This window comes from Pseudomyrmex gracilis, unplaced genomic scaffold (genome assembly GCF_002006095.1).
Source record: "Pseudomyrmex gracilis isolate BER0280 unplaced genomic scaffold, ASM200609v1 scaffold_274, whole genome shotgun sequence".
Classification (NCBI taxonomy): Eukaryota; Metazoa; Arthropoda; class Insecta; order Hymenoptera; family Formicidae; genus Pseudomyrmex; species Pseudomyrmex gracilis.
In genome coordinates this window covers 151719-175726 of record NW_018020858.1, presented here as the reverse complement: position 1 = coordinate 175726, position 24008 = coordinate 151719, and the positions used below count along the sequence as shown (strand labels likewise).

At 33.1% G+C, this 24008-nt stretch overlaps 4 protein-coding genes across 6 annotated transcripts; 2 read left to right on the top strand and 2 right to left on the bottom strand.

Moving 5' to 3' along the window:
* The first annotated feature begins 1888 nt into the window (after positions 1 to 1888).
* LOC109859648 (mediator of RNA polymerase II transcription subunit 11) lies at positions 1889 to 3242 on the top strand. The gene is made up of 3 exons (XM_020438107.1): positions 1889 to 2220; positions 2493 to 2633; positions 2990 to 3242. The coding sequence occupies exons 1-3, from the start codon at positions 2145 to 2147 to the stop codon at positions 3109 to 3111; spliced, it is 339 nt and encodes a 112-aa protein (XP_020293696.1). The 5' UTR covers positions 1889 to 2144; the 3' UTR covers positions 3112 to 3242.
* Positions 3243 to 3478: 236 nt separating this feature from the next.
* LOC109859642 (rho guanine nucleotide exchange factor 7) lies at positions 3479 to 9113 on the bottom strand. 3 transcript variants are annotated; one of them, XM_020438085.1, is made up of 12 exons: positions 8243 to 9111; positions 7984 to 8110; positions 7671 to 7845; positions 7374 to 7589; positions 7088 to 7286; positions 6784 to 7011; positions 6625 to 6703; positions 6404 to 6522; positions 4565 to 4751; positions 4361 to 4462; positions 4196 to 4280; positions 3479 to 3853 (listed from the first exon to the last, which is right to left on the bottom strand). In XM_020438085.1, the coding sequence occupies exons 1-12, from the start codon at positions 8318 to 8320 to the stop codon at positions 3700 to 3702; spliced, it is 1749 nt and encodes a 582-aa protein (XP_020293674.1). In that variant the 5' UTR covers positions 8321 to 9111; the 3' UTR covers positions 3479 to 3699. The 3 variants fall into 3 exon arrangements, with proteins under 3 accessions (XP_020293674.1, XP_020293673.1, XP_020293675.1); XM_020438084.1 differs by having other exon boundaries at positions 3481 to 3853; positions 4565 to 4754; positions 8243 to 9109; XM_020438086.1 differs by having other exon boundaries at positions 3827 to 3853; positions 4196 to 4294; positions 4565 to 4754; positions 8243 to 9113.
* Positions 9114 to 12112: 2999 nt separating this feature from the next.
* Positions 12113 to 18075, top strand: LOC109859643. Its single transcript, XM_020438087.1, has 7 exons — positions 12113 to 12546; positions 13505 to 13752; positions 14935 to 15163; positions 15895 to 15988; positions 16054 to 16297; positions 17217 to 17497; positions 17706 to 18075. The coding sequence occupies exons 1-7, from the start codon at positions 12420 to 12422 to the stop codon at positions 17944 to 17946; spliced, it is 1464 nt and encodes a 487-aa protein (XP_020293676.1). The 5' UTR covers positions 12113 to 12419; the 3' UTR covers positions 17947 to 18075.
* Positions 18076 to 19317: 1242 nt separating this feature from the next.
* Positions 19318 to 22753, bottom strand: LOC109859649 (protein lethal(2)essential for life-like). Its single transcript, XM_020438109.1, has 2 exons — positions 22393 to 22753; positions 19318 to 20928 (listed from the first exon to the last, which is right to left on the bottom strand). Exon 2 carries the CDS (start codon positions 20917 to 20919, stop codon positions 20392 to 20394), a length of 528 nt encoding a protein of 175 aa, XP_020293698.1. The 5' UTR covers positions 20920 to 20928; positions 22393 to 22753; the 3' UTR covers positions 19318 to 20391.
* Between the last annotated feature and the right edge of the window lie 1255 nt (positions 22754 to 24008).

Below are 24008 nucleotides of genomic sequence, written 5' to 3'. Positions count from 1 at the left end.
CTTTTTGTCTATATTTGTAAACATTTTCAGAAAAGTTTTAGCGTTTTCTTTAAAAACAATGTTATCATTATACAATCTTCAACCCGACAATTTTAGTTATTTCAATGCGAATAAATATTCTACTTACCTCCAGGAATAGCATCCATTTTACAAAATTAAAATTACTAATTTTTTCCAGAAGTTATGCACTTCTAAAGTATACGTTTATTTTCGTACTGACGCACACGACACGCTGCTCAAACAAAAGCCAACTTTGAATTAAAGCATAGACTCAAGTACAAAAGATAGACCCTTCTCTCTTTTGCCATTTAAAGGCGATTTTTGGCGATCGTATGGTACATGTACTAAAGTGTACCAAACTATAATTTGAAGTCACTCGAACTATAGTTTTGTACACTTTGGTATATGTACCATACGATCGCCAAAAATCGCCTTAATAGGCACATTGTTACTGTAGCCACCTCAACAGTTAGAATTCTCTAGATCAAAACTTTATTTTTGGGGTTTTGACCACGTTTTTGAGATTTTGGACCACTGTGAGCCGTGGCTAGTCGCGTATNTTCGCAATGAGAGGCACGAGGCCCGAGAAAAGGAGACGCACGAAGTCCAAATATGGGCATAGATGGTCGAGCGTCATTATGCGCAGGCGCATCTACCAAGTGAGTGCGAGCGAGACAAAGCATTGGAAAGTGAAAGAAAGAACGCGAGAAAGAGAAATGCGCAAGCGTGCTTGAATGTGTTCACCGCATGCGCACAAAGCAGCTGGAGAGAGAGGCTACTATATTGTCTGCACCGTAACATTGAGCTTCAGGTCGGCACCGTACTAGCCAGGGTTGTTTTGCCAGCGGTTCAGCATCCTACTATTTAAACTCGTGCACATAGCACAGAATAGAACCGCACGCTGTGGACATAGCGCACCGACATGTCGCTCGTGGACTGGCTGCGTAGTTCCAATGTGTACCACTCGTGGACATGCGCTAGTTTATGGGGCGGAAAAGCGATTACACATTCTCTTAGGCCTGTTCTACAATACAGTCGTAAGCTGTAAGTCGTAAGAAATTGATCAATCACAGACAAATTACAGAAGAATAATTGATTGTGATCGGTCAATTTCTTACGACTTACGGCTTACGACTGTATTGTAGAACAGGCCTTAAGGGTCGTCTACAATGGAGAGTTGTAGGCCGTAACAGTAAGAAATTGACAAATCACAATCGATTATTCTTCTGTACTTAGTCTGTGATTGGTCAATTTCTTACTATTACAGCCTACAACTCTCCATTGTAGACGGCTCTTTATGGACCTGGCCGCTCTCAGGGCGATGTCCCATTGAGCGGAAATCTATAGCGGAACGGAATGTGCGGAACCGGCTCGACCAATCATAGCCATTCTGTTTTCTTTCCTTCGCTTTTTCTGTGGTTACGATTGGTCGAGTTGGTTCCGCACATTCCGTTCCGCTATAGATTTCCGCTCAATGGGACATCGCCCTCAGGCTTCTCTCTGGTTTTTAATTCCTATTCCTAAAGCCTGTTCTACATTGATTGCAAGCGCAAACGCAAGGAACTCTCGCAAGGTCTGGTAGAATTGGGTGCGTTCAGACAACTCAACGGTTGAGAGATCATCACTTATGATAGGACTATTCTTCGAAATCTAATTCGGTTCCAAAAGTATTATCCAATCAGAAGTGATTATCTCTCAACCGTTGTGCAACTGTTGAGTTGTCTGAACGCACCCATTGACTAATCGTTTTGATCAAATCAGCCAATTGACCAGCGTGATTGGTCAATTCTACGAGATCTATTCCTTGCGTTTGCGCTTGCGATCAATGTAGAACGGGCTTAATATTTTCTCTATTGTGCTCAGGCCCTAACTCCCCCCATACATCTTTTTAACCTCTATTAATTTGAGCGAGCGGCCGTGAGCGTTGTGTTTTGATGTGTCGTCCTGTTATTGTTCAGTATTATTCAATATTTTAGTCAATATTTTTATATCTGTATATCGTGGATTATTATACTAAAATTTCACTTGTGAGCTACAAGTATATAACTATAAATAACATTTGTTAAACTTTAATAACTTAGCGTTTAATCTAATTTCAAAAATCATTGTGTACAAACAAAAAACTTAAACTAAGTTGTATTACAATGACACCGCCGATGGAAAGAATTAATATTTTAGAGACTATCGAAAAAGATATCGTAGTATGTTTGCAAAGTGCAGGTAATTTTACATGAATGCATTAAAATATAAATATAACTGTGTATTTAAAGATATATATATCTAAATATATATATTATATATGTGTGTGTGTATATATATATATATAACAATAATGTAATAATGTAATATAATGTATATAATGTATATATGTATATGTATATAATGTATATATATATATGTATATGTATATAATGTATGTATATATATACATATTATATACATATATATATACATTATATGAGTTTGATCACAGTATATTGCACATTATATAGGACAAGCTTGCATGGAACTGAGTAAAGAAAAAACAAGCTTGAAACAGGCAGAGACAAATACACACCAATTTCTAAAAACTTTAGGACAGTTGGAATCTAGATTGAGTGAACAAATTAATTATCTTACCCAGGTTTCAACTGGTACGTATCTTCTTTAATTTAATAATGGTTGTCAGTCAGGAATTGATCTCGGGTTCAGAAGTAAATAATTAATAAGTTCAGGAAGAATAGGCGTTACTAAACAAATTGCCAGGTTTTTTGCAGTTGAATTATATTTCAAATCGTTACATACGTTTCGACTACATTTTGAGTCTTCATCAGTGTTCTTTAACCAAACACATTTATGTTTTTATTAGATGACATGAAATTAGTGAAAGTAGAATTAAATGTTAATGTTTTCAAGTCAAATGGGTTGTCCAAACAGTTTTTTCTGAACTTATTAATTTTTTAATTTACTTTGTTTTCATCAACATGTATTTCTAATACTATATTTATAGGTCAGCCGCATGAAGGTTCTGGATATGCAAGTCAAAAAGTATTACAAATGGCATGGCATAGATTAGAACATGCACGAAGTAGAGTCAATGAATTAGAACGTATCAAAAATAAACTACGTTAAATGTAACTTTTCTTTTAACATGTACATTTTAAGAAATATACTATCAATGTTACATTTTATATCAAGAATGTCTAATATAAATATAAATATTAAATGATTAGTTGTTTATATGATTTCCTCTAAATAAATCTTATATGCTTATTTGTGGTTCTCATTGTACCAATATTTTTAATTTTTATAGGTATCTTATTTTTATTGTAATTTAATTATCTGACAATATAAATTGTTCACTTCATACTTATTTTTATTACAAATTTAACTATTAATTATTATATTTTTATTTTATATAATATGTTTTACACAAAATATTATCAAACAATTTTGTAATAGTTTTTTATTTTTAAACTTTCATTTCTGTATATAGTATGCTAAAAAAAAATACATAAATATACTTTCTCATGCATTATATCAATCTTATCACATATACATACATGTAGTAAACTTTATAAAAACATTCCAATAACACAAAATATATTATACATTTTTCACGATTATACTATTTTGCACATATGTATATATAAAATAAATGTTATTAAAACTTGAATTCAAAACTTTTCTTGATTGTAATTTTTAGCGTTATTGCCACTTTTATCCATCTATAACTCCCATACTACGTTTTACTGTAGCAGCTAATGAAAGTCGCGATCTTCTTTCTTCATCTAATTGTTTTGTTAGTAGTGACATTTGCGATTGTAAGTCTGTCATTTGATTTTTCAAGGTTTTAACCGTTTCTGTTAATGTCCTGTAAAAAGAACATGTTAATAATTGTATACAATACATTAACACTATAGAAAAAAAGATATGTATATGTACACTCGATGTTGGCTACAAGAATATGCAATAAAAAATAGAACGTTTCATTTAAAAAAAAACAATGTGACTTTGATCTGACCTTGACGACGTTACCCAACCTGTTAACATCACTATATACATCACTTTATACTCTAACTTTTGTTTCAGACATTTTTATAAAAAAAATGTATATTTCCGAAAAATTCAACCAGTCCGGAACATATGGGACACCCTGTATATATATATATATGTGTGTACATACTTTGCAAAATATAAATATTTATGTATTTACCTATCATTATAAGATTCCCAGTTGCTTCTATTATGTGTAAATGATATCCTATCGCGTGATTTTTGTGACTCACAATCCAACATTGCTGAAAAATAAACACTTCCACAAGTTTACAAATAATTCATTTTTGTCAGATTAATATATATTTTTAATACAGAAACTTACAATTAGATTCTCCAGAATGTACAGTAAATCTAGCATTGACGGAAAGACAATAACCTTCTATTACTTTCAATATAATCGCATCTTCTTCAAACTGTCGCTCATCTACAATGTAGAAAGAAGTAATACGATGGAAAAAATAGAGAATTTGATCATACATATGTAGATTGAACATTTGTTTGATACATGTAAAAATTTATATCTTACTACATGATCGTGGTAAGCGCGATGTATCTGTGGTGGTATCTACTTTTCCAAAATTTTTAGTAGAATATATAGGAGGTGCAGGTCTCAATGATGCAAGACTCCAAGGTGTCTTAATCCCTGGAGACATAAAATGCTCCACTATCTGTCTTTGATTTTTCCCGTTTAGGCTGCTGGTCTGGCTGTTCATCTGCTACACAATGTAAAACACCAATACGTATTTATAAAAGTATTTAGTTTAATGAGTTTAATTCGAGTCCTTTCTTTTCATGTTCATGCATAAAACTGTCTCTGTTAATATTTACTATATTTTGTGAGTTGTTACATGTATTTTTATGTGAAAATTATTTTATAAAATATATTTTATATGTAATAATCACTTTATAAGATATAATTTTATTAAAAAGCTATATTTACTCTAGATCAAGACTAACTGATGAAATAAATAATCTGTGATATTTTCAGAGCTATTCTATATGTATTGTGTTAGTAAAGCAATAGCTTACTTCACACAACATGGCTGTGAAATAAGAGAGCATTTGATGAAGAAGTGATAATTAGTAAAAGAACACCATTACGGTTAAAAACATAAAATTATTAAATAAAACAGCCATGCTATGGAAGCTTGCCTTGATCCGTGCATCCAAATATCGGAATAGGTTTCTTGAGCCACCAATGAGCATATAATCCAGATGAATATACTTGATTGGTCGGTTCATCGTGTTCTTCTATAATCGGTTTGATTGGGCGAACAACGCGTCTACTGACTTTCTTAATTACATTCTTATGCGCGTACGGTATCGGTTCCGTGTATCTTTTTTCGGGTACATTTCCATAATTTATCAAAGGGTGAATTAATACAGCTTTGTGAACTTTTTCCCCACCATTGGTGGAATCATTATCGTTGTTACTATGTTTCGTAATACTACACTCGATAATATTTTTGGACGATGTTAGAGAGTGAGCACTATCCCGAGGTGTTGAGCCGAAGGGCGAGGTGCAGATACACTGATGTTCGAACTTATTCTCATCGTTATCGCTCTCGCTATGAGATGTTCTTACAGGATCTGTATATTTAGTGTGGCTAGATGCGTATGATTTGTAACAAGAATTAATTTCAAACGAATTCAAGTGATAACTTTCAGCCATTCCCGAATCTGACGATCGTAAACTAGTATTTGCGCATGTTTCTTGAAATTCTCTCTCGACGCTATTTGTGGCGAAATTTGTAGAATGTTGAATTAGAACGTTCGTCGATTTCTTTGGACGAAACTCAATCGCTTCCAAATAATTTGCTGTCAAACCATTGCCCTGTCCGTCGTGCGAAATCTCCAAACGTTCCCGACAAAATTCGTTATAACGTGTTTGAAGATTCGCCACGTACGATTTACTTGATGCAAGGGGAACATTCGGCAGGATGTGACTCATTGTCGCGTTAACGGGTAAACTTTTACTAGTTTCGAAGGTAGAACGATCGTCGACTCTCGATGCGAAATTCGTGAGCGAGGAAGTGTTTGCCAAACCTACCGTAGTAAGATCAGTATTATCTACTACGTATCTAACATCCAATATCAGCGAGGATTTGCGCAATATTCGCGGTTCTTCCTGCACGTTACTATCATTTCCTACAATTATATCCAATTCCGATTCTTCGCTACTGCGAGCGGGGAAAATAGTATACGTCACGTTACATTTTCTCATTTTTACATTACTGAAATCCGGCTTCAGCACGTATTGTATGTACAGTAATCTCTTCATTAATTCGGGATATATGACTTTTCTTCTCACGAGTTTCGCAAAATACCTCGAGAGTCGCGCATACGGAGGATGATGACAACTCACACGAGACATAGTCGGTAATCTCAGAAGATTAATGCCTTGTTCTTGAATCAAGAGATCAATCCAACGTTGTCTATCCTCTCGCGTAGCACACAACACAACAATGCTCTCAATCATCGGTCCTGCAAAAATATTCATATTGTAAAATAAAATTTTCTTTATTTTTGGCAAAACAAATAAATTATGAGAATACATATTTACAGATAGATATTCATGATACGTACCGGTAATTTCCAGAGCATTTCTTATTTCATCTGTATCGTCGATTACAGTTATATTAATACCAGTTAACGGGAGTTTTCCCTATACAAAAATAATTTATGCAATGGTATAGACTGAAACTTTTATATAAATTTTATTTCTTGATTATTTGTGAACTCTACCTCATAAATAAAAGAGCTCATCCTTGGACTGGTACTGAGCACCAATAGCGTAGTGGGAAACAAAACGAAATATCTGTCTCTACGATCTACGCCAGTTGCTAAAGTTACCGACCCAACGTGAAGAATCTCGCCCAATGAGCTCAACTCTTCACCTTCCCAACCTTTGATTCCGCTAGTTAATATTTGGAGTGCTAATTCACGCTGTTTGCGTATAAAGGCGCAATAATCCTGTAAATAAATCAAAAAACAAATTTGAATTATATGTAAAACATTGTGAATTATAATATGTAAATGATTATCATACCGCAATTTCTCTATACACTGCTATGCTACGTTGAGTATCGCCCCTGTCGGGATGATTTTTTTCGGTGTACCTTTCTAATTCTTGAAGCATAGCAGAATATTTATCCAATCTTCGGAACGGTTTGCTAAGACCGGTAGTTAATACCAATATGCCAGGTGGTATTGCTCCACTATGTTCCATAAATTCATTTAATTCATCTCTAAAACAGTCATGTAAGAGTTAATATTTTTAACTTGTGCATTAAAAAAAAAATCCTCTTAACAAATCATATTTTTTTTTTAACTACCTGTATCTATCTAATATACAAACAGCTTGTGGATGATTATTACAATATGCAATGTGAATCGATTTTAGCCTTGATGCAATAGTTAGAAAAAGATTTCCTACTCTTGCGGACAATCCTTGTAAAATGGTTGCTTCTAAATTTGCCAGCAAACATTGATGAGTTTCCAAGATTTCATGAATGTTACCAAGTAACTGCTTATATTCATCTTTTTTTAATCTACAATATAAGTTTCCAAATATATCACATACAAATGTATAAGTTCTTTTTAAGTTACATATCTTTTTATACGTAACTTACATAGATGATGCTTCAAGAGGCTGTAAAAAATTATTTACTAAGCCTTGCAATTCTGCTACATTTACTCTTTCAGAATCAACAATATCCTTTAATACTATATCACGATTAAGTTTCTGATACGCAGGTGATTCCTGTGGACTTCTGTCTGGAGATGTTTTAATTGATGCGTGGCCATCTGTGTGCATATTATTCATTAGAATATACATACGTAAATATTTTAAAATATAAGATATGCTAAATATTTAAGAGAATTGAAATATATTTTAAAATTATGCGGATAAATTTAAACTAGATTTAAATCTTAAAGATATACCTGGAACTCTGTATTCTTTGACATAATTTGAAGGAAACCAACCAGTCTTGTCATGTAAAGTACCTTCCCACCAACCTTCGTCATCTATCTGAGTTATTGTTATTACATCTCCTTTTTTAAAACATAACTAAAAAATCAAGAATGTTATATTTTAATTAAAAAATATATTTTATATTAAGATTACTCAGTTATAATACTCGGACATCACTTTTTGTACAAGAAAAGTTTCATTTACTATTTTTTTTTTTTTTTTACATACTTCGTCGTTATTTTTTCCTTTGAAGGAGAAGAGCGCTATGACAAATTTTGGTGCATCGGGCTTCGACATAATTTTCATTCGATCGTTCGTATGAATCGTGAACAAAACATTGAAGGCTAATTCCAAATTTGCATCTCCCTTGTATCGTTTTCAATGAAATCGTTGAACCTTTAAACGTAAGCTTAATTTATAAACAGTCTTTGAGAGCAAAAAACGCACTTGTTTCGGAACGTAACGCAGTTTGTATTTCTAGCACTTTTCCTGTTTCGAAATACCAAAAGAATACAAAGAATTTTGTCGCATATTTTTGCATGAATATACTTGGTCCTGTCACGAAAAGACGCACAAATATGATAAACTATAGTCATGTATATAGCGACGTGCGACTATATTATTCTGCCAAGAGTGCCAAGTTTCCTTGATAGACTTGCGTCTATAAATAAACGCAACTACTGCATCACGTGATCTCGTATTACAAACCGACGATAACATTTGCGTGACCATGAGCGTATTTTCTCCGCGGTTAGTTCACCGCTAAAAGTATTATTATGCATAAGCGCACAAGGAAACAAGAGATGCATTGGAGAGAAATTCTATTAATATTTAATTATATCTATGTGTCAATTTATTTTAAATCTACGCATATGTATGTCGATTCAAGTTTCCCGCCATTTTGTAACTTGCTGCAGCGTGCGCGTCACATCGGTTTGATGTGATTGACCAATGTTATTAAAGCGTGTTATTAATATTTATTCAATAAGCGTGCAATTGTTTCAGATTTAGATAAATAGTATTAAACAATCAAGATTAATCTTTTTTCCCATATATGACATTTTTGTTTTGGCAATAAAAATAAACATGGTTAGAGGTTATGTTAAGCACAAAGTAGAGCAAATACATATATGTAATACTCCTATATTGCTAGTACGGTGCCGACCTGAAGCTCAATGTTACGGTGCAGACAATATAGTAGCCTCTCTCTCCAGCTGCTTTGTGCGCATGCGGTGAACATTCAAGCACGCTTGCGCATTTCTCTTTCTCGCGTTCTATCTTTCACTTTCCAATGCTTTGTCTCGCTCGCACTCACTTGGTAGATGCGCCTGCGCATAATGACGCTCGACCATCTATGCCCATATTTGGACTTCGTGCGTCTCCCTTTCTCGGGCCTCGTGCCTCTCATTGCGAAGATAAGTTGGGTTGCATCAGCCGTACCGGTTGAATGAGCGTAGTTACGCTGCGAATATTTTTGGACAATTCTCGGTGTTTTACACCACTTTCTTTATTATTATCTGTTAGTTTAAACCAGTATACAACTCCGTGGCTAGGCGTCAGGAACCCAATCCACGGTTTTAAACCTATCATCAAAAAAGACGTAGAATGGCGTATGGACTAGCTTTGTAGGTCCACTGAGCCAAAAGAGCACCAAAAACCAACCAAACCTCATTGCGAAGATACGCGACTAGCCAGAATTGGTTTTTACTTACTACCACGCGATACACGGCCGTCTTTCACAGTGGGCGTGCCCATCTATGTCGGACTCGTGCTCAAGGTGTTATGACTACGATTCGAAGTTCCAACGTAACCGTCGTCACGGAAGTATCGTTTCTCGGTCTTCTTCAATCGACAACATAATTTTTAGATTTTANGCAAAGCANAGCGTATGTTTTGCTANAGTNGNCTTTGTATCTNCGTTCNGACATAGACTGGCGCTTTTGCCATAATATTCTTTATATATTCTTTTGACTTAGACTGGCGTATGGACTAGTTAGTTTCGGTCCAAAGAGCCATACTTGCACCAACCTTGCACCATGACTACGATTCGCCTTGTGGGAAGGAAATTAATTCTGGATTACATCCGAATTAATTTTTGGAGGCCCGATTAAGTTCGCCAATCAACCAATATACTCGGTTGAAAGGGACCGGCCCGGAAAAAATCCTTAGGTGGTGAGCGGATTCGAACTCGGGACCTCCAGGTTCGCAGCCCCTGCACTCAGGCCGCGAGACCACTGGGCCGGTCTAATAATCGATGGCCCTGTATATATGTCTATAGAGATTGAGTTTATATATACTAAATAAAAAGATATTCAGTAAAATACACTTTGCAGGAATAGACATAACTTTTAAAAATATTATAAGTCTAAAAAAGACCAATTTCGAAACCTACAGTAAAAGACTTCTCAAATTGTAATTTCTCATCAACTTAAAAATTTGATGTTGATGTACTGGATCTAAAAGTAAGAGCCAATCACGTTCGACTGTTACGAAGCGGTCCTTCTGTTGAACGCAGCAACGCCTCTGATGCAAAATTCGGGAACTACGTAGTGCTTCGTGCATAGTGTTTTGACAGGAAAAATAACCTTTGTGTCTACAATTTACAGTTTTAATACTTTCTCTTCCTGCAAGCGTTGAAAGTGTTTTTTAATACTTTTGTAATATTCTTACAAGTTCTATCTGGCGCGCCAAAGTGTGTTTTGTGACATATAAACTTTTAAATCTCTAGACATACTTGATAATGGGTGCTTTCCAACTACGTACATACAGACGGCGTCAAAAATTCGCGGAGTTGGCGCGGGGATCGGAGGGCAAGCGGGGCGGTTGCTCGTAGCGCCAACGGGCGCCGTACTAACTAACTAGTAGCAATCGGGTGTCCACAACTACGTCGTGTCGATAATGTAACTGCTCTTTCTTTCTAACCGCCCCGCTTGCCCTCCGATCCCCGCGCCAATTCTTCGAATTAATGACGCCGTCTGTACGTGGAACCGAAAAATAAGAATTCATTCATGAAACTTCTTCCTCTCATAACTTCTAAACAAACAACGACCGCGGCCTAAAACCTTCATATTATTACTCGGGACAATGACCTTGACAACATATGTAAAAATTATTGAAATCGGAGGTGGCTCCCCCCTATTCTACATAATTACCTTTAAGATTACCATAAAACCATAATATGTTTTTTCTTTAATATCCTACAATTTTGATAATAAATGTTTTTCTTTGTCTCTAATCGTTTTTCGAGAAAAACGTGCTACCCATTTTAACAGACTTAGGCCTGGTTTATGCGGGCAATAACTGTTAACTTATGCCGGAACCGGTAGAGTTTAACTATAGGATTCCAATACTTCTGTTTATACGCCTTCGGCAATTTTGTATAAACAGAAGTATTAAAATCATATAGTTAAACTTTACCGGTTCCGGCATAAGTTAACAGTTATTGCTCGCATAAACCAGGCCTTATCTCCTGTATATATCTTAAATATCTTATATTTAGTTTATAATTATTTGAATGAGTATTACATCAAAATTAATGGGTAATTATTTACATGAAAGGGGAGATGCAGGGGATGCAGCCCTCTCGCCTACAACACAAACAAAAAGAACAACATGAAAAATAAAGTGTGATCGTAAGATAAATTTAACTCAAGTTTTTTGTAAATATTCTCGAAAACTATGTTCAGAATGTTGACTTTAACGACATATTTCAAGGTCGTCAAAATCGGTGAGGCCCTCCCTAACGTAAATAATTACCAATTAATGTAGGAAAAACGAAAGAATAAATCAAAATGGAATGACTTTAATCGTTCTTGTTTTTACTGGAAATACGCATTTTCTTAGAAGACACAAGCAGAGGATAAAAGAATCAAATATTATCATTGATTAGAATTTCCTTACGTCAAATGATGACCACACCAATACGCTTTAGGCAACGCCATGCCACGCTAATGCTATTGAAGATACGAATAGGATGAGTATGTAATAACAGAGAAAGGAGGAAATGCTACGCAAAAGGAGAAGGGCAGCGAGGAAAGGGACGCGGACGGAGATAAAGCGAAGTTGACCCTCGCCCCTCAATGACCTGTCAGTGTTATCGTACATTAAATTCCCTAACGTAAGCTCTTCTCAACCAGTCCAACGCAAGTGACAACAAGTAACGCATTTCTCAGTCGGCCACAGACCACATGCCGTTCATCATTGTTCTCCAATGATAAGAACATCTTAAAATTAGTCAAAGAAAATCCCCAGTGTTAATTAGGATTGCAAAGAGTCATAAATCAACAATAATATTAACCACGTAATTAACATACGAATTCGTTGGAATACATGGTGCTTGTATTGTGATATTAATTTCAATTATATTAAGTCGTATATATTAGCTGAGAAGAAAAGTTAAAACAATATGAAGTACGAGTTGCATTTAGCTCGATTCAAAATGCGAGCATACGCAATCTTTTTGGTAGTGTGTTGCTTCCTATGTTTCCTAAGTGTGTGTGCAAGTGACGAGCCAAAAGTTAATACTTCAATAGGTACGATACCTGTCTTACTTAATATAAACTTTGGCAAGGTAATAGAGTTTTGTGTGTTCATCAAACCAAATATTATATAAGCAAGAAATCACGTTTTCTCTAAATGATTTTTTTTTCTTGCTGGTATAGCCTTTTATTAATTACTTAAACATGACTTGTATTCAAACTGGAAAACTACCCAGTAAAAAATTTTCCATGTATAAAATTTTATGGACATATTCGGTATATATAAATTTGTATAATTAGATATAATAAGTTTAATTTGTGTATAATTATATATGATTATATATCAAAAATTTTTTTAAATATGGTAAAAATATAGTTTTATATACTTTTTTTGTATTTAACATGATACTAATAGAGTTATTTTGTAATTTGATATGGAATATCTCTGAAGCCATTCTCTTAAAAAAAGAAATTCTCCGTGTATAAAATTGTATGGACATATTCGGCATATAAATTTGCATAATTAGATATAATTATTATAATTTGTGTATAAGTATATATGAAAAATTTTTTACCGGGTATATAATCCTAATGATTTTTTTTTTAAATAAATTCATACGAACTTAAGAAGTAATTAAAAAAATTATGCAAATAAAACTGTGACGAATGGTGCTGATCGTTTCACAATATGAAAATACGGAAATACTAGAACTGTTTACCACGTTATTTTTTACACAGAAATGATTTATTCTTCTTACGCAATATAATAAAGTCCAAAGAGCAATCTCGTAAAACAGCATTTATTTATAATTAAAAATATTGTGTGAAAACTCTTACAAGTTTATTTCATTAAAAATAGTTTTTATTTTTCGTTAAAAGTTTTTCAAAATGATAATGTTAAAATTAGGAGTCTAAAAATTTGTTTTAACAAATTTGTATTATATTTATTTATTGACGTTAAACATGTCATTACATAATATTCGCTTTATTAACGGCTTATAACATATCTTAGACAAGAACAAAGCAGCTCAGATGGCAGCGGGCGAGGAACGGCTCGGGGATCAAATTCGTGCCATCCTCAAGCATTATCAGCAAGACGATCCGGTTGGGTTGCCCGGTGTACCGATACCAGATCCGATGCCAGTGCCGGATATGAAGCATTCGTTTTCTATATATACAATGAATTTTAGAAACATTAGCGTTTACGGACTGTCCAAATTCCGTATTGATCATGTAGAGTCAGAACTAGCTCGTATGCAGGTAACTTAAAAGTAAAAATGAAATATATAAACCCGGTAAAAAATTTTTCATGTATAAAATTGTATGGACATATTCGGTACATAAACTTGCATAATTAGATATAATAATTTTAATTTGTGTATAAGTATGTATGATTATATATATCAAAACTTTTTTAAAAATATAGTAAAAATATAGTTTTATATCATTTTTTGTATCTAACATGATACTAATAGAGTTATTTTGTAATTTGATATGGAACATCTCTGAAGCCATTCTCTTAAAAAAGCAATTGATTGGTAAGTAACGGGCTTTCGAACCGGTTGCAAGGTATTATGCATTAAATTTTTTTGTAAACGATTTATTCCAAACGTTTCGACTTTATTATGTAGTCATCATCAGTGGAATATAACCAAGATGCAACATTTCTTTGTTCTGACGAAAAAGTTGTTGTTCTTATCACGTTATCGTCAAGACTCTTAAAAAAGAAATTCTCCGTGTATAAAATTGTATGGACATATTCGACACATATAAATTTGCATAATTAGATATAATTATTTTAATTTGTGTATAAGTATATATAAAAAATTTTTTACCGGGGAGTATGTATATATTCGCTATGTAACTCGAACGTAGAACGTCAATAAGTTAGTCATTTAATCGTATGCGCCAGTAACAAATACTGATATTCCCAAAATATAAAATATGACGATAAGAACCATCGCAAGTTTCGTTCTGTTAAATTTAATCATTGAGTATAACGCATCAAGCAATTATCGAGAATTATATATCTTAAATAGAAACGTAAAGCAGACATTTGATGAAAAAAAAAAATAAAAATAAAGTTTGAACTTCTTAACACGAACGTACATTTCATAGAAAACAAAAAAAAAGATGCATTATATTTTAGATGACAACTAATACGATATCACAATATTGTGAAAAAATGTAAATGGGATGCAATAATTGATACGAGCGCGCATATAATTTTTTTTTTTAATAGATTAAAATCTAGTTTTTAATTAGTTATTTTAACGAACAATATAAAGTATAAAAATACATACTATATTTTCCAATATTACTATATCTTGTTACGCTAACATGATGTTTAGTATTTATAGTATTTGTATTTTTGTGAGTAATATTTATTTAATTTTTCTTGTAAAATTTTCTTGGAAAATAAAAACTAATAACTTTTGTAAGGTTACTGTCGCAGTAAAAATCGATACTCTCGATATTCGCGGATTGTACACTCTGACGTCGTGGCTTTCAAAATCCGCCGGCAATTTTACGGTGAAACTCACCGGCGTGAATGTCGAGGGTATCGCCAGACTCGAAGTTGCCACCGATGGTAAATTGCAGGCCCAAAATATCGACATGGATCTCACTTTTAATAAAATTGACCTCGACTTCACGAATTTAGGATTTCTAGGTAAGAGGGAGAGAGAGGAGAAAACTATCGATAGTCGTCATCATCGATAGTGTTCGATAATTTTGAACAAACTATCGATAGTTTATCGATAGTGTTCCATAGTGCTTTTGAAGTAAAATTACTTTACAGAAACTTTTGTTATATTATTTACTCCTTATTGTTTATATTATTATTTATTACTTTATTATTTATTTCTTAAGTAAAGTTATTTATAGAGAATTAGAGAGAAAGAGAAAATATAACTTCAAATATAATTAAATTTCCAAAATTCCATTTATTCTTCCCAGTAAAAAATTTTCCATGTATAAAATTTTATGAACATATTCGGTATATACATTTGCATAATTAGATATAATAAGTTTAATTTGTGTATAAGTATATATGATTATATATCAAAAATTTTTTAAAAATATAGTAAAAATATAGTTTTATACAATTTTTTTGTATCTAACATGATACTAATAGAGTTATTTTGTAATTTGATATGGAATATCTCTGAAGCCATTCTCTTGAAAAAAGAAATTCTCCGTGTATAAAATTGTACGGACATATTCGGCATATAAATTTGCATAATTAGATATAATTATTTTAATTTGTGTATAAGTATATATGAAAAATTTTTTACTGGGTTATAGGTACATAGACGAAAATATCATATATTTCTTTCTTTCAACTAAGTACGTCTCTCTGTGTGAGTTTTCCAGCTTCATACTAAAGATTCTTTCTTCTAGGATCGGTGTTCCAAGGTGTCATCAATTCCGTCGGCAGTTTTATTTTTGACAGCATAAAACCGTTTATATTAAAGGAAGTTAATACGAACGTAAGGTAAGACGTACTTTTTCAAAAATAAAGAGAACAAGAAAAGACAAATAAAGAATGTTGTATTTCAGAGGCGAGGTAAACAAACAGATATCGCAATTACCGCAATATTTTCCTAATTCGATTTCACCGTTTGACATGGCGGTTGCGGAAGCACGCAAAGAAGTATCACGGATGGGCTATGATCCGTATAGACTGAAGGATTATACGCAAACCATCGGTTTATTCACGGTCACCTCGTCGCATACTTGGATCACCGGTCTTGCTAGTTTTTACCGCATAGGAAATATAACAATAACCATGGAAAACGGAGTTGTAAGCAAACAAAACAAGTTAAATATAAATATAGATATTGAACAATAGTGATTAATAGAGATTACTCTCAGGCTCTCTATAGTTTTTAAATTAATATATGAATATAAGGTCATGAAGAGCCGTTCGCAGGGTGTTGTGCGGAAATGTGAGTATGTATATATATGAATGCATACATATATATATGTATATGTATTCACGTGTAATATTTTTCCCGTGAGTTTTTAGAATTCAAATTACATTCTTTAAATCATATAGGATGCTAATTTTGCGTCTCATATATGAAGGATCCCGAATACCCCCTGAATTTTTAAAATATTGCGAAAAAACTTCTCAGCCAGGAGTCGAACCTGGAATCTCCGGCTTTCCGAGCCGTCGCCTTCCCTGTTAGGCCACCGAGGCACTTGAAGCTTGTCTCGCAATACTTCGTACATCTATCAAAGATGGTCTGATACTTTTTAATACCGCTTCTTCCTCCAGCGTGTAAATTCAACAATAGTGATTAATAGAGATTACTCTCAATTCTAAAAACTCACGGGAAAAATATTACACGTGAATACATATATATATATATACATATATATATATATACATATATATATATATATATGCATTCATATATATACATACTCACATTTCCGCGCAATACCCTGCGAACAACTCTTCATGACCTTATATTCGTATATTAGTTTAAAAAATAGATATCGCTTAAAACGAATTTGACTATTAAATCGTGTAAACATAGCACGTACTACTAACGTACTAGGCGCAGTTCAATTATCATAATTGCGACGATCGCATAACGATTGCATAAAACGTTACGTAAGATATCACGATCGCAAGTCGATTCGGTTTTGGGATTTTGTGGGCGACGCGTTTGTTTGCTGCACCGTATTTATATATTCACCATACCCTTATACAGGTGTACGCGCTCCTAGATGTCGGTACTCAGGAGCTAGAAGGCAAGACGCACTGGGAAGTGAGCGTAATCGGCGGCGTCCTGTCTCGCTCTGGTACTGTATCTTTCACTGTGCAGTATTTGCGAATAGAAGTGAAACTTAGTCAGCCGCTAGATACGCGAAAACGTGCCGCTCTAGAAGAGCTGGAGCTCGAATTGGGTAACATCCAGGCGAGAGTACACGGCGCTGGCACATTCGACTACGTAGCTGAAGCCAGCACTAATATATTACCAAATCTCTTTAGGCAAGTCATATAATGATCGTTGCAAATTTGTAGTCTCTCGTACATTCCAACGCAACATCCGTAATTGGCGCTTTTCTGATTCGGATCGAATTACAATAAAGCATAAAAACGTATCTGACGTAACGAAATCGGTATTCTCAATTACATGCAAACATGTTGTTGTATATTTTCTTGTGTTTCTTCTGCTAATGCGTTTTTGATCTTGTAGATATCAAATTATGGATGCGATCGAAGGACCGCTGAAGAGACGAATACAAGAAGAAATAAACAAAATAAACATGGAGAAATTAATCGATGAGAAAATTCCGGAAATAGAGAAGCAAGCTAAGTGGCTGAAGGGATTAACTCCTGCGGAAGAAATAATCTTGGAAGAACCGGTGCGATTTCCGCAAGATCAAGACGATCAAGAGCCGTTCTCCGATAGCGAGGAAGATCGAGGACCGTCGTAGCGACGTACATTTCGTTACAATGATAGAATATAAAATTGAATTTGAATGATAATTTATTAAAATGTATAATTCGAATAATATAAAAATTACGAGTTTAGACAACTTTTATACAGTTGTCTTCAAAAAGTATTGGCACATTTTTTAAATTATCTTTATACACCTGGTAAAAAATTTTCCATGTATAAAATTGTATGGACATATTCGGCATATAAATTTGTATAATTAGATATAATAATTTTAATTTGTGTATAAGTATATATGATTATATATATCAAAAATTTTTTAAAAATATAGTAAAAATATAGTTTTATATAACTTTTTGTATCTAACATGATACTAATAGAGTTATTTTGTAATTTGATATGGAATATCTCTGAAGCCATTCTCTTAAAAAAAAGAAATTCTCCGTGTATAAAATTGTATGGACATATTCGGCATATAAAATTTGGATAATTAGATATAATAGTTCTAATTTGTGTATAAGTATATATGAAAAATTTTTTACCGGGCAGTGATGTGTGTATTAATACAAAATATGTCCAATAACATTTTATACGGAAGCAGTGTATTTTTCCAGAATTCTCAATATTGTAGTTAAAGCAAAAGAAACCAAAATTTTATACTCAAAAAAGTATTGGCACACTTGCGTTTTACTTAGAAAATACAAAAAAATTCTCTTGAAGTTTTTAACACTAGATATACCAGCTATTTAAATATACCTATTAAAAAATACAAAAAATATATTTGTTATATGAATATATATATAAAGTAACATTAAGTTCATAAAATGTATTCTCTACTTATAGCTACAAAAGTCACAACATGATTTCGGAAAGCAAATGTTACATGCGGTAAAAATTTTGAATTGAAATTGCACGACCAGTCAAAATGACTGGTCTGGTAAATCTAGTGTTAATCTTGCGTTCTGTAGTAAATTACCTCGCAACAAATCTGAACACATTTCTTCATAATATATAAACATAATAATAATTCCTTAAATTCTAAATGTCCAACTCCATGATAAGACATGCAACTAGGGTTGCAATCAAGCGTCCGAGGAAAAAGAGAACGAATAGCTATCCTCAGGGTAAAACGCGAGAGAGAGATAAAGTAAAATATTTAGAAGATTGCTTAAAACCTCGAACAGTCACCGCAAACACCTTCGGAAAATCCGCCCGGACGTCCCCGGGTACTGTAAAACAAAAAAAAAAAAAAAAGGCAGTGTCCGAGAAAAGAGGACGGATGGCAACTCTACGTACAACAAACTATTTTACATGCATTATTATTAAATGTGTGTGCCAATACTGTTTAGAGTTACTGTAAATGTTAGTAGAAAGAGGGACGAGAATTGTTAAAATATAACATTCAAAATTAAATCAAAATTACATCTGTATTGAAAAATATATTAACAATGCATATATAGATTATATAAATTAAAATGTACAAGTCAAGTAATGACACGGTGAAACATAAAGCGCTGAAAAATAAAATTCATAAAAAACTATGCGGAAATTCCATAAAAGTCGTCTCGGCACTGAAAATGGAACATGTGCGTAATTGTCGCTTGAACACAATTGTAATCGTTCGACTCAAAAGATGAATATGGAGCGTGTTACATAATATGCACGTATATATTACTATCTTAATTTCTAATGCGAGTGATATATCAATATCCCGCGTAGTTCGACGTATATATCGTTCGCACACAAATTTTATACAACTCACATTCCTTGCCAAAAAAAAAAAAAAAGCATTACGCAAACTAAAATTATATAAACACATGAGCTCTACATTTAACCTCACCGCAAGTTTTAATTATCTAAATAACATATAATAAAGCTAAACTAATAGTTACATAAGAATGACAACCTCTACAAAATATATTAGCAGTTATTAACTGTATTACAGCAAAATAAACTAAAACTAATTTTTAAAAACAAACTTAGAGTAAAAATTTTGAACACACTTTATATTTTTTTTAAGAGCCATCAGAAAATTAACAACATTACATTATGTTATAGTTCAATGTGTTTGTTCAATTTATACAATTCCATATATACTAAATACACCATATGTTGAAATAAAATGAACAAAAGTAATTCACGGTAATTATTGAGATAAAAGTGAGACCTAGGAATATTTGGACTTTAAAAAGTTTGTACGTGAGAATTTAAGTTTTCATATGTTACAAAACTACACACATTTATATATCCGATACATCGACCGTGATTCGCCCTTGCTAAACACAACTCAATTGTTTGCGATATTGATATTTTGTATATCGATCGATTGTTTACATTCAATAATGGTCCTTTACCAAAGAAAAACCGGACAACACAAATATCTGTCGTTGAAAATTATCATTGCGAGAATTATTCTGGAAATTATCCAAATCATCCAGAATTAACTTAAGCGTTTTGCGTTGTCCGGGATTGGTTCAACGGATTATGTGGCTTTGATAGCTGGTCGGTAGCTTCGCTGAATTGGCACAATACGCTCGCCCGGTGCCGGTAATGCCAATCTGGGCGCGGTGATGGTCAAGATACCGTCGGACGACAAACTGGGTTTCACATGGCCCATATCGTAGCCTTTGGGCAGCACGTAGCGACGTACAAACTGGCGCGACACATAGCCGTGTCTATCTTTTTTCTCCTCGTGCTTGCCTTCGACGGTTATGCACTTGTCATCGGTTCGCACGGTAATCTCTTCCGGTGCAAATTGCTGCACGTCCACAATCACCTGATATTTGTCTTCGTCGCGCTCGACCGTTGCCGATCCGCCCACCTGACTGTTTAAATTCTCGAAAACGTCACGCCACGGCCGAAACACGTTGTTGAACGACGGTATAGGCGGCATTCGCCACAGATTTTTCTCGCGCAGATCCAGGTCGCGGAAATGATTTTCTATCTCACGATGGTAACGATCCATATCCTCCCACCAATTGCGAAATACGTTTCTTGGTATCAGTGCCATGATTGTCTTCTGTGGGTTAATTAATTTTCAGTGATTATATCTTAAATTTTTTTGTTGCAAGTAAAATCAATTGTTTTCAATCGAAAAGTTTTTCGCGCAATAAAAATATTCCTAAATAACAATAAATTTTGGCTGTTGAAGCAATAACACTGTTGTTAGAGTGTAAACTTTTAAATCCGTTTATTAAACAAAGTAAATTAATTAATTAATTATTTAAATTTAGTTTTTAATTGTTTAATAAACGGATTTAAAAGTTTACACTCTAACAACACTCTGTTATTGCTTCAACAGCCAAAATTTATTGTTATTTGAAAATTCTTGAAGCTTCATACAATTCTTCATTTTTACACAAAAATATTCCTAAGAAAATAATTCTATTTATATTTGAAAAAAAAAAGAAAAAGATTATTTTTAAAAGTATTTAACAATAAAATATGAAAAAATAACAAGGTCTGTTTCGAGCTAATAGAAGATCTTAAAGATTTTTAATATTAAACAGTGATATCAGAGATATAGAATGATGTCAAAAAAACAAATTACAAATTGCAAATTTNCAAATTACAAATAAACGTTTCGGCTCTCACTTGAGCCTTCTTCAGTATTGATACAAAAATTACAAAAATTATTACGCCATATCGCAAAAGAACGTAGATGATGAATAAAACCTTACAATATGGAAGAGTCCAACATAGGATGTAATGTTAAAACGTAAACACTTCATCTTCGAAGTCAAGAATCAAACACAAGAGTGTTTGACAAAAATCTTTAAAATCTTCTATTAGCTCGAAACAGACCTTGTTATTTTTTCATATTTTATTGTTTTATATAAACGAGCGTATCTTATATTATATGTTTAATTTTAAAAGTATTTATTTCAACCAATAACAATTGTTTATGGAAACAATCAAGATTTTATTCTATACAGGGTGTCCCAGAATTGCCGTACAATTTCTCGTAGGCAGGTAGAAGAAGTAAAACTGAGTCGAAAAGTCCTGAACCATTTTTTTCTATTATTTATAATAAAAGAGTAATTATTGAGTAAATCAGGCCAATCAGCGCAGACCTTTAGCCAGGCGCACGTCAGTGAGCGCTCACACANAAAAAAAAAATGATTCAGGACTTTTCGACTCAGTTTTACTCCTTCTACCTGCCTACGAGAGATTGTACGGCAATTCTGAGACACCCTGTATATTATCGTATTACACTGCGTGTCCTACAGACGTATACAACAAAACGTCAATAAACAAACATCTAATCGACAAACTCTCTTTCTATAGTTGCGGCAAGTAAAATACTGTGATTTTGTGTCTCTCGAATAGAAATTATCAAACAAAAAAAAACAAAAAAAAATCTTCGTAATTTTGTTTTCACGCGATTTTGCGCAACTGTCTGTGTGTTATCACTAAAAAAAATCAATAACTCGCTTGACGCAACAAGTATGTAAACTAGTGTAAACACGAATCTAATACATACCTTGTTGTTTTCTTTAAAAAATCAACGATGCGTTTTTCTCAACACAGCAGATCGGAATACTCTTTTCCGCTTTATTTAAAATTTACTTGTCAAAGTCGCACAAGCAACTCGCTTGAGAATCGACGTAGCTCCGATCACGAAGTACACCTTATAACTGCGCAACAGCGGTTGGTGCGGTTGGTTTATATTTGTTTGGCGCCTTTTCGAGACTATTCGATCTACACATGCGCACAACAAGTAAAGGTGTTGTTTTTATCGCCACTCTTTTCATCGACTCGTTCTCGCTACTTCCAGCCGTTTCCGGTGACATCTCCCTGGCTCATATATGCCATTTTAGACCAAATCTAAGCGAATCCAGATTATACGTAAGAGAAATAAACAGTATCGCGATTTGAATAAAATGTATAAACCATAATTTCACACACGTCGTAACAGATTTACTTACGGAATTGGAATAGCATTTACTCTATTAATCATGAGATATGATTTGTTTTTGCAAATAAATACACTATTGTTTGATAAATTGTTTTTATTTTTTTTTTTAATAAAAATAATATATTTTTATTGTCTCTTGATTTTATCAAAGATCAGGCACATATATGTATTCAACAGCGATAAAATATATATAAAAAAGATTTGAGAAAACACTCAAAAATAAAAACAAGAGAAAATCTACCTCAAAGTAAAAAACAATTTACATTGGAATATTGTTATACAAAATAAGAGATAACTACATAAACACATTTTATATGTACACATATTTTGTTGCATATTGTTACATATTGTCTTTAAATAAATTAAATATATTTAATACATTTAAAGACACATATTTTGATATTTTTCACAGCTGTTACAATATGTAAGCGCATTAGTATCGAATGAGTCATCAAAAGCTTTTTTTTAAGCAACTGGAAGATGGCCAAGAAAACGCACTGTCGAATGCGTTATGCGCATTAGCGCGTATATATTTGTTTATAAAATATAATTCGTAAACATATTAATAACATTGGTATTAATAATATTAACATATTAATATTAATAACATCAACACATATAACAATAATATTAATAATATTAACATATCAATATTAATAACATTAACATATTAATAATTCGTTAATATAATGTTCCGTTTTTTTTTTTTATACCAATAGAGATTCGTGCAATTTGACTTCACGTATATCTTTGATCTATTTTGACTGAAATATGGCACAGTTTTCATACAAGCAGGTACATCTTTTTATCTCGAAAGTACTTTTAAGACAATTACAATTAGCTATTCTCTCTCCTGTAGACTCTCTTAAAAAAATCTACGAGTACTGTAGACTGGGTCTGTGAGGATCGCGCAACTTTAAGATCGAATATCTCCGCGAAAAATCAATATTTTTTTCATTTTTTGGTTCTTCGAATCGAAGTTTAAATGATTCTCTGTGTCGATCAAAAAACAAAAAAAGAAAACAACAAATTGAAAAAATACCTAGTAGTTTTAAAGATATAAGCGTTTAAAAAACTATTATAATTTTTAAACTAATAATATCTGAATACAAGGACGTTAAGAGCCGTTCACAGGATGTTGTGCGTGAATGTGCTATATATATATGTGCGTGTATGCACAT

What these genes read in the sequence shown, in the direction of transcription:
- LOC109859648 (XM_020438107.1), top strand. Translation starts at nt 2,145, where the DNA reads ATGACACCGCCGATGGAAAGAATTAATATTTTAGAGACTATCGAAAAA. An exon ending in AGTATGTTTGCAAAGTGCAG is followed by an intron (nt 2,221 to 2,492) that starts GTAATTTTACAT and finishes CACATTATATAG; the next exon opens with GACAAGCTTGCATGGAACTG. An exon ending in TCTTACCCAGGTTTCAACTG is followed by an intron (nt 2,634 to 2,989) that starts GTACGTATCTTC and finishes CTATATTTATAG; the next exon opens with GTCAGCCGCATGAAGGTTCT.
- LOC109859642 (XM_020438084.1), bottom strand. Translation starts at nt 8,320, where the DNA reads ATGAAAATTATGTCGAAGCCCGATGCACCAAAATTTGTCATAGCGCTC. An exon ending in GATTACCGACTATGTCTCGT is followed by an intron (nt 4,755 to 6,403) that starts GTGAGTTGTCAT and finishes TACATTGTGTAG; the next exon opens with CAGATGAACAGCCAGACCAG. An exon ending in ACATTCTGGAGAATCTAATT is followed by an intron (nt 4,281 to 4,360) that starts GTAAGTTTCTGT and finishes TTTATTTTTCAG; the next exon opens with CAATGTTGGATTGTGAGTCA.
- LOC109859643 (XM_020438087.1), top strand. Translation starts at nt 12,420, where the DNA reads ATGAAGTACGAGTTGCATTTAGCTCGATTCAAAATGCGAGCATACGCA. An exon ending in AAAAGTTAATACTTCAATAG is followed by an intron (nt 12,547 to 13,504) that starts GTACGATACCTG and finishes AACATATCTTAG; the next exon opens with ACAAGAACAAAGCAGCTCAG. An exon ending in CACGAATTTAGGATTTCTAG is followed by an intron (nt 15,164 to 15,894) that starts GTAAGAGGGAGA and finishes TCTTTCTTCTAG; the next exon opens with GATCGGTGTTCCAAGGTGTC.
- LOC109859649 (XM_020438109.1), bottom strand. Translation starts at nt 20,919, where the DNA reads ATGGCACTGATACCAAGAAACGTATTTCGCAATTGGTGGGAGGATATG.